General features: G+C 49.0%; 1 protein-coding gene across 1 annotated transcript in view; it reads right to left on the bottom strand.

Annotated features, from left to right (window-relative positions):
- LOC107123487 overlaps window positions 1-11,157 on the bottom strand; it is a 15,982-nt gene extending 4,825 nt beyond the window's left edge. The window contains exons 1-4 of the mRNA XM_015426742.1: window positions 11,100-11,157; window positions 9,425-9,520; window positions 7,094-7,236; window positions 1,982-2,249 (exon numbers count right to left, since the gene is read on the bottom strand). Of these exons, the coding sequence (XP_015282228.1) occupies window positions 1,982-2,249; window positions 7,094-7,236; window positions 9,425-9,520; window positions 11,100-11,157 (565 nt within the window). The remainder of the gene's footprint in view (window positions 1-1,981; window positions 2,250-7,093; window positions 7,237-9,424; window positions 9,521-11,099) is intronic.
- Between the last annotated feature and the right edge of the window lie 668 nt (window positions 11,158-11,825).

Below are 11,825 nucleotides of genomic sequence, written 5' to 3'. Positions count from 1 at the left end.
GTGCAGATCTGTCCTCACAGAGGAGGGAGAGCTGGTACCTGAAGGCGGGCCAGGGGGGGCCTCTGCAACTTACCTGGCTGCTTCTTGCTCCTCGTGACCCGACTGAGGGCTCCTGGAAGCAGGAAGTGGGGCTTGTTGCATGTGCCCGCCCCCTGGGCTCCTTACTGCTGGAGCTCCGCTCCTGTACGCTCCCGCAGGAAATGACCCTTGCTCACTCACAACCTTAATGCCAGTACCTTGCAAAGTAGAATTTTTGCTCACAAGACTCCACCGCTTAGAGGGAGCATTGGTTGCCACTTGCCAGATCTCCAGCTAGAGTTTCCCGATCCCAGGAAGCCAGTGGTGGGGGATTTGGGGGGGGTACAGCTGCCAGATCAAGGTTGGGAAACTCCTGGAGGTCGGGGGAGGGGGTGCAGCCTGGGGAGGACTGGAGTCCACCCTACGAAACATCAGTTTCCTCCAGGGGGAACTGACCTCTGTAGTCTGGAGATGAGCTGTAATTCCAGGGGATCCCCAGGCCCCACCTGGAGACTAGCTTCCCTCGGTTTCCCAGAAACAAAATTGGCAATGTCCTCTTAACCAGCAGAAACTTCTGTAACCCTTCGGTTGAGTCCGGCTGGGTAATCCGTAGCTGGAAAAGCTACACTGAGTAGGATTCAGGAGCTTTGCGTCCATTCCTTAACACCTCCATAAAGAAGCCATGTACTTATAAGCCATTCAGCTGATCTCTGTAGTCTGTAGCAGTGCTCCCTCTAAGCTGTGGAGTCTTGTGAGCAAAAATTCAACTTTGTGAGCTCCTGGCATTTAAGTTGTGAGCAAGTTATTTGGCTACTGCATAAATCAGTTTGCTTTGAAGCCATCCATCCTGAGCGAAGACAAAAATATGTGAGTCAGAGGCTAAAAAATTGTGAGCTACCTCACACTAACTTAGTTTAGAGGGAACACTGGTCTGTAGATGGGCTGTAATCCTGGGAAGTCCCCAGGTCCCACCTGGAGGCTGGCATCCCAGTCTCCAGCTGACTAAGATCAGTCTCCCTGGAGAAAATGGCTGCGTTGGAGGGTGGGCTCTATGGCCCTGTACCCCGCCGGGGTCCCTCCCCTCCCCAAACCCCGCCCTCCTCAGGACCCACCCCCCAAATCTTCAGGAATTTATCTACCTGGAGGTGGCAACCCTCATTCTAGGTTCCTTGTGGGTAGACATGTTTCTTTGTTGCCCCACATGCCAGGAATACCCTGCAGAGACCACTCGCTAGAAGGAGGCAAGATCTCTGTGGCACCAAGAAGAAGAGAAGAGATTGGATTTATACCCCTCCCTTCACTACCCAAAGGGGTCTCAGAGCGGCTTACAAACTCCTTTCCCTTCCCCTCCCCACAACAGACACCCTGTGAGGGAGGTGGGGCTGCGAGAGAAGAAGAGATTGGATTTATACCCCGCCCTTCACTACCCAAAGGAGTCTTAGAGCGGCTTACAAACTCCTTTCCCTTCCCCTCCCCACAACAGAGGTAAAAGAAGAAGAAGAGATTGGATTTATACTCTGCCCTTCACTACCCAAAGGAGTCTCAGAGCGCCTCACAAACTCCTTTCCCTTCCCCTCCCCACAACAGACACCCTGTGGCGTAGGTGGGGCTGAGAGTGGCCTTTTGAGGACTGTCCTTGAGAGAACAGCTCAGAGAGAACGTGTGACTGAATCAAGGTCACCCAGCAGCTGCATGTAAAGGAGTGGGGAATCCAACCCGGTTCTCCCAGATTAGAGTCCGCGCTCTTCACCGCGACACCAAATTGGCTCTCCAAGAGGGCGTAATGAGAAGGGCCAAATGGCGGCATCCTGCAAGGCCACAGAAGACCAAGCCCAACCCCAACCCCCAATAAGCCAAGGCAGTCGTGAAACCGATCCCAGCACCCTCCTTGCGCTCTTGTTTGCGAACATTTCCCCGCGCCTGACAAAATGCCACCTAGTCAGGTCTCCTCTTGTTTGGGTACCTTCAGAATGCAGTGGGACGGAGCACTTGCCGACATCGATGGTCTTCTCTAGAGGGGAGTCCGGGAAGAAGGTTTTAAGGGACGGCAACCGGAGACACTCCGCTGGACTCGGAGCGCAGTGGCAGCCCTCGATCACCTCCACTTGCCGGATGCCCGTGAGAAGAAGCACGTTCTCCACCCGGACGCTACTGGGCTCACAGTGGTGGTCCAGCGGGCAGGAACGGTCGGCTTCGTTAGATGGTGGCGGTTCCGAGAACCTGTCCTGAAGCTGCATGTTGTTAGAGAGGAAGAAACGAGGTGGGGAATGTGACTTGAATGAATCAACCTTTATTGGCATAACATACAGAACATACGACTCACTTTGCAAAGAATACCCGATGCCTTCTTGAAGCTTCATACAGAAATTTTGCAACCGTTTCAATTATTACATGATTCTGGGTTGTCGTCAGCAAAAAATAAATCTTACATTGAACCGGGGCTCAATAAATATAAGGCGCGAGTCCAAGTAAAAAGTACATGAAAGAAACGCATGTTCAAAAGTTTCTTACTCCTGCTTACAGCAGGAACACAATCTACTGTCGAATGGAATGTGACTTGGATGAATCAACCTTTATTGGCATAACATACAGAACATACGACTCACTTTGCAAAGAATACCCGATGCCTTCTTGAAGCTTCATACAGAAATTTTGCAACCGTTTCAATTATTACATTATTCTGGGTTGTCGTCAGCAAAAAATAAATCTTACATTGATCAGGTTTCCCTGAATACTTTCTCAACCGGGGCTCAATAAATATAAGGTGCGAGTCCAAGTAAAAAGTACATGAAAGAAACGCATGTTCAAAAGTTTCTATCTCCTGCTTACAGCAGGAACACGATCTACTGTTGAATGGTTTTTTTTGGAGTCTCCCATATAATACTGCTGATGGCAACACATTAAATCTGGGTAACATATATGCTCTGCGTTGCCCCGGGATCGTTAAACAGGTTAGATATTCAGCCCTATGCCCAAAAGGTAAAAACCCTAAATTAAGGGGTGAGCGTCTGCAAGGCTCTCAAGAACCTGCCTCTCAATGTCAACCAGTCTTTGCCTAATCAGCCTAAAAGCTGACTTTTCTGTATGCAGAGATAGATCTCCAATATTAAGCCCAACTGAATTGGGTTTTTTCTTCGATATGACAAAGCCACATAGAAGACTGGGACTCCATTAACATGTGAGCAATAAGACTATTGTCATCTCTTTTAAAAAGTAGGTGTAACCAGAATCTAATGGCAATAATCCATACTCTAGTTTCAAGGAGTCTTTCGTTTGTTTCTAAACACATAGCCACGTCTGAGGGGCAGGCCCAAAATCTTGCGAAGAAAATTAGACTGAATTCTTTCCACGTCCTTATTAGTGGCCGTTATCCAAATGGGAGCTCCATCAAACATTCCTGTGACTGTAGCCAATGCTCCCTCTAAGCTGTGGAGTCTTATGAGCAAAAATTCTACTTTGTGAGCTACTGGCATTAAAGTTGTGAGCAAGCGATCTGGCTACTGCACAGATTAGTTTGCTCTGGAGCCATCCTTCCTGAGCTAAGACAGAAATGTATGAGCTGGAGGCTAAAAAACTGTGAGCTACCTCACACTAACTCAGCTTAGCGGGAACACTGCCTGTAGCCATGGTAAGCAAAGGGAACCTCCATATTCAGTGCCAGCAAACCTCTGAAACCCAGTGCTAGGGGAGGGCCTTGGCCTCTATGCCCTGTTGTTTTGTGTGTGTGTGTGTTTTGGTATCTTTGCGTACGTGCATGCGCATGAGCTTGCGTGCCTGGAAGTCATAGTGACTTCTGGCGACCCCTACTGGAGCATAAAACATGTCAGAGAGGCGGTTTGATATTGCCTGCCTCTGCGTCCCGGCCCTGGCATTCCTTGGAGGTCTCCCATCCAAATACTTGCCAGAGTCGGCCCTGCTTAGCTTCCGAGATCTGATGAGATGGGGCTTGCCCGGGCTCTTCAGGTCAGGTATGCCTTGTCGATTGTCCCTCCAGGGAATCTGATTCGTCACTGTGTGGAACAGGATGCTGGTCTAGATGGGTCAGTGCTCCGATCCAGCAGTGTTCTTCGGAGAAAACAGCCATTCTGCAAACTCGGAGTAGCATCTATGACACCAGGTATTTAATAAGAGCCTCTCCGAATAAAAAGCTAGGACAGGTCCAAGGGGACGACAATAAGGGCCCGTCTATTCCAGCCAGGGGCGGATTAACCATGAAGCAGACCGAGCACGTGCTTAGGGCACCAGGGCCAAAGGGGGCACCACAAAGTTGGGGAAAGGGTGAAAAGAACTTTATGTAGCCCAAGCTTGGCTTCGTTTGTACAGGATATTGTGTTATCATAGGAATAAATTTTTGTATTGCTGTAACCTGCATTGTATACCTGGTCAGACAGGTCAACAACTGAAATGGACTGGGGGTCAGTGTGGAAAGGAGGGAGGGCACCAAGATTGGTCAGTGCTGAGGGCACCGGTGAGCCTTAATTTGCCCCTTATTCCAGCGTTTTGTTTCCAAAGGATACTGGCCAGATATTTTCAGGGAGCCAACAAGAGAGGCATGAAGGCCACAGCCTCCCCTTTCATTTGCCCCCCAGCACCTGCTGTTCAGAGGTAGACTGCCCCTGAACATGGAAGCTCTACGGCTAATAGCTACAGAATGGGCGTTCATTCTGGCCAGACTAAATGCTCGCTCCTCAGCAGTTATGAGGGGTAGGTTCCAGTGTTCCCTTTAAACTGGGTTAGTGTGAGCTGGCTCACAGTTTTTTAGCCTCCGGCTCACTAGGGCTGCCAAATTCCCCTGGGGGGCTGAATTCCCCCCACTTTCGAGCCCCGGTTTCCGCTCCCGCGGAATCGGGGCCCGGGGGAAACCCCACCCCCGCGTGTGTGTCACCCGGAAGTGACGTCGCACGCTGGGGGCGGGGCCACGCCATTTGAGGGGAAAACAAAGAGTTTTCCCCTTAAATGGCTGCCGTTTGAGGGGAAAACTCTTTGTTTTCCCCTCAAATGGCGCGGCCCCGCCCCAGCGTCTGACGTCACTTCCTGGTGACGCGCTTGCGGGGGTGGGGTTTCCCCCGGGCCCCGATTCCGCGGGAGCGGAAATCGGGGCTTGAAACCTCAGTAGCCAAATCACTCGCTCACCATTTTCATGCCAGTAGCTCACAAAGTAGAATTTTTGCTCACAAGACTCCACAGCTTAGAGGAAGCATTGGTGCTTACTTTATTCTGAAGGTGTCTGCCCGTTCTTTAGGTGAGATTGACACAATTGCACATATCCTTCGGGAGTGTCCTTTGTATGCTAACCTCAGGAGGTGTTATATTTCACTGTGTTTGCAGGCTCATTCTGATGACCTAGTTACATATTTACTTGCTGACAGGGATCCAAAATACCTCTAGCAGTTGCAATTTTTTTTACTCCTTTTGTCTAGGTAAAGATAAAGGTTTCCCTTGCTCGAAAGCCAGTCGAATCCAACTCTAGCGTTGTGGTGCTCATCTCCGTTTCCACACCGAAGAGCCAGCACTGTCCGAAGACGTTTTCATGGTCATGTGGCCAGCATGATTAAACACCAAGGCACACGGAATGCTGTTACCTTCCCACCAAAGCAGTACCTATTTATCTACTTGCAATATCTTGCTTAGGTTGCTTGGGTTGGCAGGAGAAAGTTACCGGGTGATAAATGACCCATAACAACTATTCACAATTCAAGATCAATGCATCATAGAGCTTTCATTGGATAAAAGGAAGGGAAAGGAATAGCTTCAGGGTCCTCTTCCTCCTCCATGAATTTGTGTATTTCCTCTTTCAAATACATCCAGACTAACAACTATTGCTGTTTCTTCCAGCACTGAGTTCCACAATCTAAATCTACTGTCAGATAATTTTAGTAGATGATCCATAGTGATTTCAGCGTTCCACCCCATGCCTCATCTGTTTCCTACCTGAAATTTATTTATTTCGATTTCTATCCCGCCTTGCCTGACAAGCAGGCTCAAGGTGGCGTACAATAATAATTTACAATTAAAACAGATAAAATTCTAACAAGAAAATATAAAGTGCAGATAAAATACAAACGATAAAGTGCAGATGGCGAACTATAGCATACTATAGCATACCGAATTTGGAAATGGAGGAAATGACCTTTAAAGCCCTATATGGCCAGGGACCTATCTACCTAAGGAACCGCCTTTCCCCACATGTTCCCCAGAGAGCCCTAAGATCAGGATCCCAAAATCATCTGGCCCTTCCAGGCCCAAAAGAAGTCAGACTATCTGCAACGAGGGGCCAGGGCCTTCTCTGTGGCGGCCCCTTACTGGTGGAATGGGCTCCCGGATGACATCAGGGCCCTGTGGGACCTATTACAGTTCCACAGGGCCTGTAAAACAGAGCTCTTCCACCAGGCCTTCGATTAGGGGCCACCCTTCTAACAACTAGGCCCTGTCCGCAATGCCAACACCAACTTAAGATATGACCAATAGCCTGACAAAACCCAGACTACGGAGGTAGTTGATTATAAGGATGCTGCAATCGGCGCCATCGGATATGAATTATACTGGCACTTTATGAAATCAGACTACAGAGATAGCTGATTACATGGATGCTGCAATCGCCGCCATCAGTTATGAATTATAGTAACACTCTATGAAATGTTTTATTCTGTATTGTTTGTGATTTTATTTAAATATGGAGTTTTAACTGTTTTAACATATTGTCTGTAAGTTGCCCTGAGCCTGCCTTGGTGGGGAGGGCGGGGTACAAATTAAAGGAAGGAAGGAAGGAAGGAAGGAAGGAAGGAAGGAAGAAAGAAAGAAAGAAAGAAAGAAAAAAAGAAAGAAGGGAGGGAGGGAGGGAGGGAGGGAGGGAGGAAGGAAGGAAGGAAGGAAGGAAGGAAGGAAGGAAGGAAGGAAGGAAGGAAGGAAGGAAATGTGGATCCGGCCCTCACTCCTGTTAGGAGTTTCAGAGAGCAAAAAGGATTTCAAAACCTGACTCTCCTGCATCCTACCCTCAACCTTTCTCCACCGTGCCGCCAAGAGAATGATATTCCAGCTGTGGGTTACGTCTGCTAGCAGATCCTGTTGTCCTTACCTTCTTGGTTTGAAGGAACTCCAGCATCGAGAATTGCCTGGAGAGGCCAAGGACCCCTGCAATGTAGGACGTCATCCTCTGGGGACCCCCACAATGGGTCCTGCACACGCCGACATCGATGCTTGCTGGACTACCAGAGATGTCTGGGGGTGGGGGTGGAGATGAAACCCAAAAAGCAAGTTTGTAATTTTGGCAAAGCTCAGAGACGCTGTCAAAAAAGGACCCTCTCTCCCTGCTTCCTCCAGGGCCTCAGAGAGATAAGATTGACAGAGATAAGCCCCACAACCATTTCTTCTTAAAAAGACAGGGTACGGACACGGAAAACACTCAGGATTGGACCAGTGTTCCCTCTAAGCTGAGTTAGTGTGAGCTAGCTCACAGATTTTTAGCCTCTGGCTCCCACATTTTTGTCTTAGCTCAGGAAGGAGGGCTCCAGAGCAGACTAATTTATACAGTAGCCAAATCAACTTGCTCACAGCTTTAATGCCAGCAGCAATTTTTGCTCACAAGACTCCACAGCTTAGAGGGAACATTGGATTGGACCTAGACTTTCTCTTGAAGGCCCAGTCCTCTTCCACTGCAAGTGGGGGAAATTTTGTTGTTCAGTCGCACAGTCGAGTCCGACTCTTCGCGACCCCATGGACCACCTCACGCCAGGCCCTCCTGACTTCCGCCGTCCTCTGAAGTTTGCTCAATTTCATGTTCACTGCATCGGTGACAGTGACTGACCATCTTATCCTTTGCCGTCCCCGTCTTCTTTGACCTTCAGTCTTTCCCAGCATCAGGGTCTTCTCCAGGGAGTGCTCCCTTCTCATTGGGTGGCCAAAGTATTTGAGCTTCAGTTTCATTATCTGGCCTTCCAGGGAACAGTCAGGGTTGATTTCTGGAAATAGTAAACCTAATATTCCTAACCCGGCTGATTCCTTGTTTTCCCCTATATACCATCATTTGGGTGAGAGAGAGGATTTCATACATGGGTTGATTACAGGAAGGGTGAGATCTACAGAGGGTCAGGAGACTGGGGAACAGTTAGGTGTCCCATACAGGTCAGGAGAAGAAAAGAAGGACATCAATTGAAGATGCATCCTTGGCTTCTCTGAAAACAAATAAATTCTATCCTTGGAGTCTGGCAAGCAAAACTGCACTCTGTGGCCTCGTACCCCGCTGAGGCTCCTCCAGTTCCCAAACTGCGCCCTCCCCGGCTCCACTCCCAAATCTCTAGGAATTTCCCGACTCAGTGTTGGTAACGTTAGAAGCACAACCTTTGCAATGAAAGGGCAGCGATTCCTGCTTCAAAAGCCCCTTGATCTAGCTTGTTTCGTACCAATTAATTATTACCCCAGAACGTTTTACACCAGACAGCTAGCAATCCAAAACAGTCCAGTGACGCCTGAGCGGTGGGTGTTGCCTTCTGACCAGAGGTCATTTCGGAGGGGAACGCGGGGGAACGCAGTTCCCCCGGGTGAGGTGCAGGGGGCGGAGCACATGACGAAGCCCCGCCCCCTGCTTCCAGCCCTCATTCAGCCAGGAGGAGGCAGGAGAAGAGGGAGGGTAAGTTGCTTCCTCCCCGCCTCTCCCCACCCCTGCCTGCCTGGGGCCAGGGTGGGCCTTGGCGGGGCTTCCTCTCACTCCCGCTGGCCTTGCAGGTCCACCGCTGGGCCCCTGATGTCAGGGGGTGTGGCATATGATAATGAGTTATGCTAATGAGTCCCCCTAGCTCTTTTTCTACGAAATGACCCCTGCTTCTGACACACTTCCGGTGACGTCAGGGGGTGTGGCATATGCAAATAAGTTATGCTAATGAGTTATGCTAATAAGCTCCTGCACCTCTTTTTCTACGAAATGACCTGTGTATGCTGCCCTGAGGCCTGTTTTATAGGGGAGGGCAGCCTAAAAGAAGAAGAGGAGGAGGAGGAGGAGAAGAAGAGTTTTTATACCCTGGCCTTCACTACCCAAAGGAGTCTCAAAGCGATATCGCCTTTCTTTTCCTCTTTCCACAACAGTCACCCTGTGAGGTTGGTGGGGCTGAGAGAGCTCTGAGAGAACTTGTGACTGACCCAAGGTCACCCAGCTGGCTTCATGTGGAGGAGTGGGGAATCAAACCCGGTTCTCCAGATTAGAGTCCTGCTGCTTTTCACCACTACGTCAAACTAGGCCGACTTCACACAGAGATTCTTTTTCTTTTTTAACACAGAGATTCTTAAGGAGATTTAGTGTTCTGCGTATCTTGCAACGCAAATGTAATTGGGGGGGGGCTCTTCCTCTCCTGCATGCACACACATGCAGGCTTTTGGCGTTCCTGTGTGAATCTGGTGTCCCGTCTCGACTCACCTTGTCCAATGCAGACGTACTTTGTTTGGCGCTTGCAGCATCCTCGCTGGGCAAAGAGGTTCCGCCCTTCGTGTGATCGACTGGCAGATCCCACGCCTGGGGGAGGGGGACAGATTTCAGTGCTCACAGTGCTGGGTACATTTCAGGGAATGTCAAAGACACACACATACAGTAAGAGGTTCATAAAATTAAGCACAGTACGGAGAGCACAGTGAGAAATCATTCATTCCCCCCCCCACCTCCCCGTATGACTATAATTTAGGGTGAAGAAAATAAAGAGCTGCACCACTCACATGAGATAAAAATAGGACCAAGGCCAATGGTGCAAAAATCAGGTAAAAATATACTTAATTACTCAGATTTCCAAAAATTCCCTATGCGTTTTGATGAAGCCTGTTGGCGAAAAGCAGAGTGAATTTCTGGAAATGTAATTGAGTAATAAAATATATTGTTACCTGGTTTTGCACCATCGGCCTTGGCCCTATTTTTATCTTCTAGAATTCAGGGTCAGCCAATGCAAGCGATTGGCAGGAGAGACAAGAGGAAATAGTTCTTCACACAAGGCATGATTCCCATTTGGGACTCTCTGCCACAAGATGTAGCGATGGCTATCGGCACAGATGGCTTTCAAAGATAAACTCATGGAGGATTAGTGATTATGATGCCCAAATGGAGCTTCCATATCCAGAGGCAGCATACCTCTGAGTACCAGTTTATTCCAAAGGGGAGGGGTCACCATCTTCCTGGCTGGCAGGTTACAGACAGGACGTGAGACCACACAAATCTTTGTTCTGATCATGCAGGGTTCTTTTTAGAGTTGATACTAGCTTCCCTAAACAAGCCTATGCTATTATTAAACATAGATTTCTTGACATTGAAAGGCAAGAACTTAGGGAACGCGCAGCCAGCAGATGCTCCCCAAGCAGGTTGGGGACTTTTGACACGGGCTCTACTGCGAAGTATCTGTCATGTTTAACAGCCCCACATCATCGCAGAGCGTACGTGCTTGCACGCTTTCGTGTTCTGCCATCAGTGGTGGTTTTAGGGAGGTATTGCCAGATACCATATGTAGACAGACTTTGTCCTTGCACTCTAAAAGATATAGCAGGTAGGGTGAGACGAAAGAAAGAAAGAAAGAAAGAAAGAAATTGGGTAAACTCAGCTGCCTCCCTGAAGCCCCGGAGACTGGCGCGGAGGAAGCCCTCCTGACTCCTGGCGACTTGGTCTCTCTGGCATGCAGACTCTGCCCCTTTCCCCAAATCCGGTGCTTAAGATATGTTTGCCACACCAAGCAGCCCCCTTTCGTCCCTTCAGGAGGGAGGGAGGGGGGGAGAGAGAGAGAGAGAAAGAAAGAAAGAAAGAAAGAAAGAAAGAAAGAAAGAAAGAAAGAAAGAAAGAAAGAAACGCATCTCAGGAGCTGAGCCACTAGAGTGCCTTTTACCTTTTACCGTAATCAAGTGGCTAGTCCTTAAGATGCCACTAGAGGTTTTGTTGACTTGGCTGCAATAGATGAACTCTGCTACTGCTAAGAAAGGCAGTGAATATTCACAGTGGGAGAATCCTTGGGAAACTTCCAAGAGGCACTGGGAAGAGGCAGCATAAGACACATTAAAAATAAATAATCTGATCCATCATTTTGCAGGGGAGCTCCTCCAGCTCTCTTGATTTCACTTACCCCTGTTCACTTTGCAGTTCTCATCTGATTCCGGACCTGAGCTGAAGGAACCTCCCATTTTACATTCCTGCCGCCACCCTTTCCGTCTCGTGTCAAATGCAGCTGCCTCAGTGGCGCGCCAGCATCCTTTGGGAAGCCCTTCACTGCGCATGGATCACAAAGGCAAGAAACCTTACCGTGAAAAGCGGAGATCCAGAAAAGCCAGAAGAGCAGCATCATACCTGGAGCTCCTTTGCCGCAAATTCAGGGGCTCCGCTTGGCTACTTATACCCCGAGCGGACTGCCAAGAAACCAAATGGCCCTTCGCATATTGCTGCCAAGTTGTCTCCTCCACGGCACCTTGTCTGGACGAAGGGGCCCTTCCAAACTTCAAAGCCTTCTTTAGAAGAAAGACGGCTGCCTGTGTGTTGCTTGGGGGGGGGGTGTATCTCTCTTTGCTTTGTTAACCAACACTTGAAGCTTAATTAAGTTCACAGTCCGGGCAAGTTGCTTTCAAGTGGCTCATTAATGCTTTGAGCCCCTGGTCCCATCCCCCTTCCTTTAACAAAACATACATGGAAGAGATAACTGCGTTTGGCTCCCTAGGCCCTATCAGGCTGAAACCATCTCTTTGATAAGGAAAAAAAATAATTAAAAGGGGAGCACTGATGGGTCTGGAAAGATATCATCAAGACACTGTGAATATGGCACTCTTTGGGAGTAAGTCCCATTGAGCTGCGGTGGCTC

The sequence above is a fragment of the Gekko japonicus genome, unplaced genomic scaffold, assembly GCF_001447785.1.
Source record: "Gekko japonicus isolate JY-2015 unplaced genomic scaffold, Gekko_japonicus_V1.1 scaffold3822, whole genome shotgun sequence".
Classification (NCBI taxonomy): Eukaryota; Metazoa; Chordata; class Lepidosauria; order Squamata; family Gekkonidae; genus Gekko; species Gekko japonicus.
This window is presented reverse-complemented; position numbering and strand designations above follow the sequence as displayed.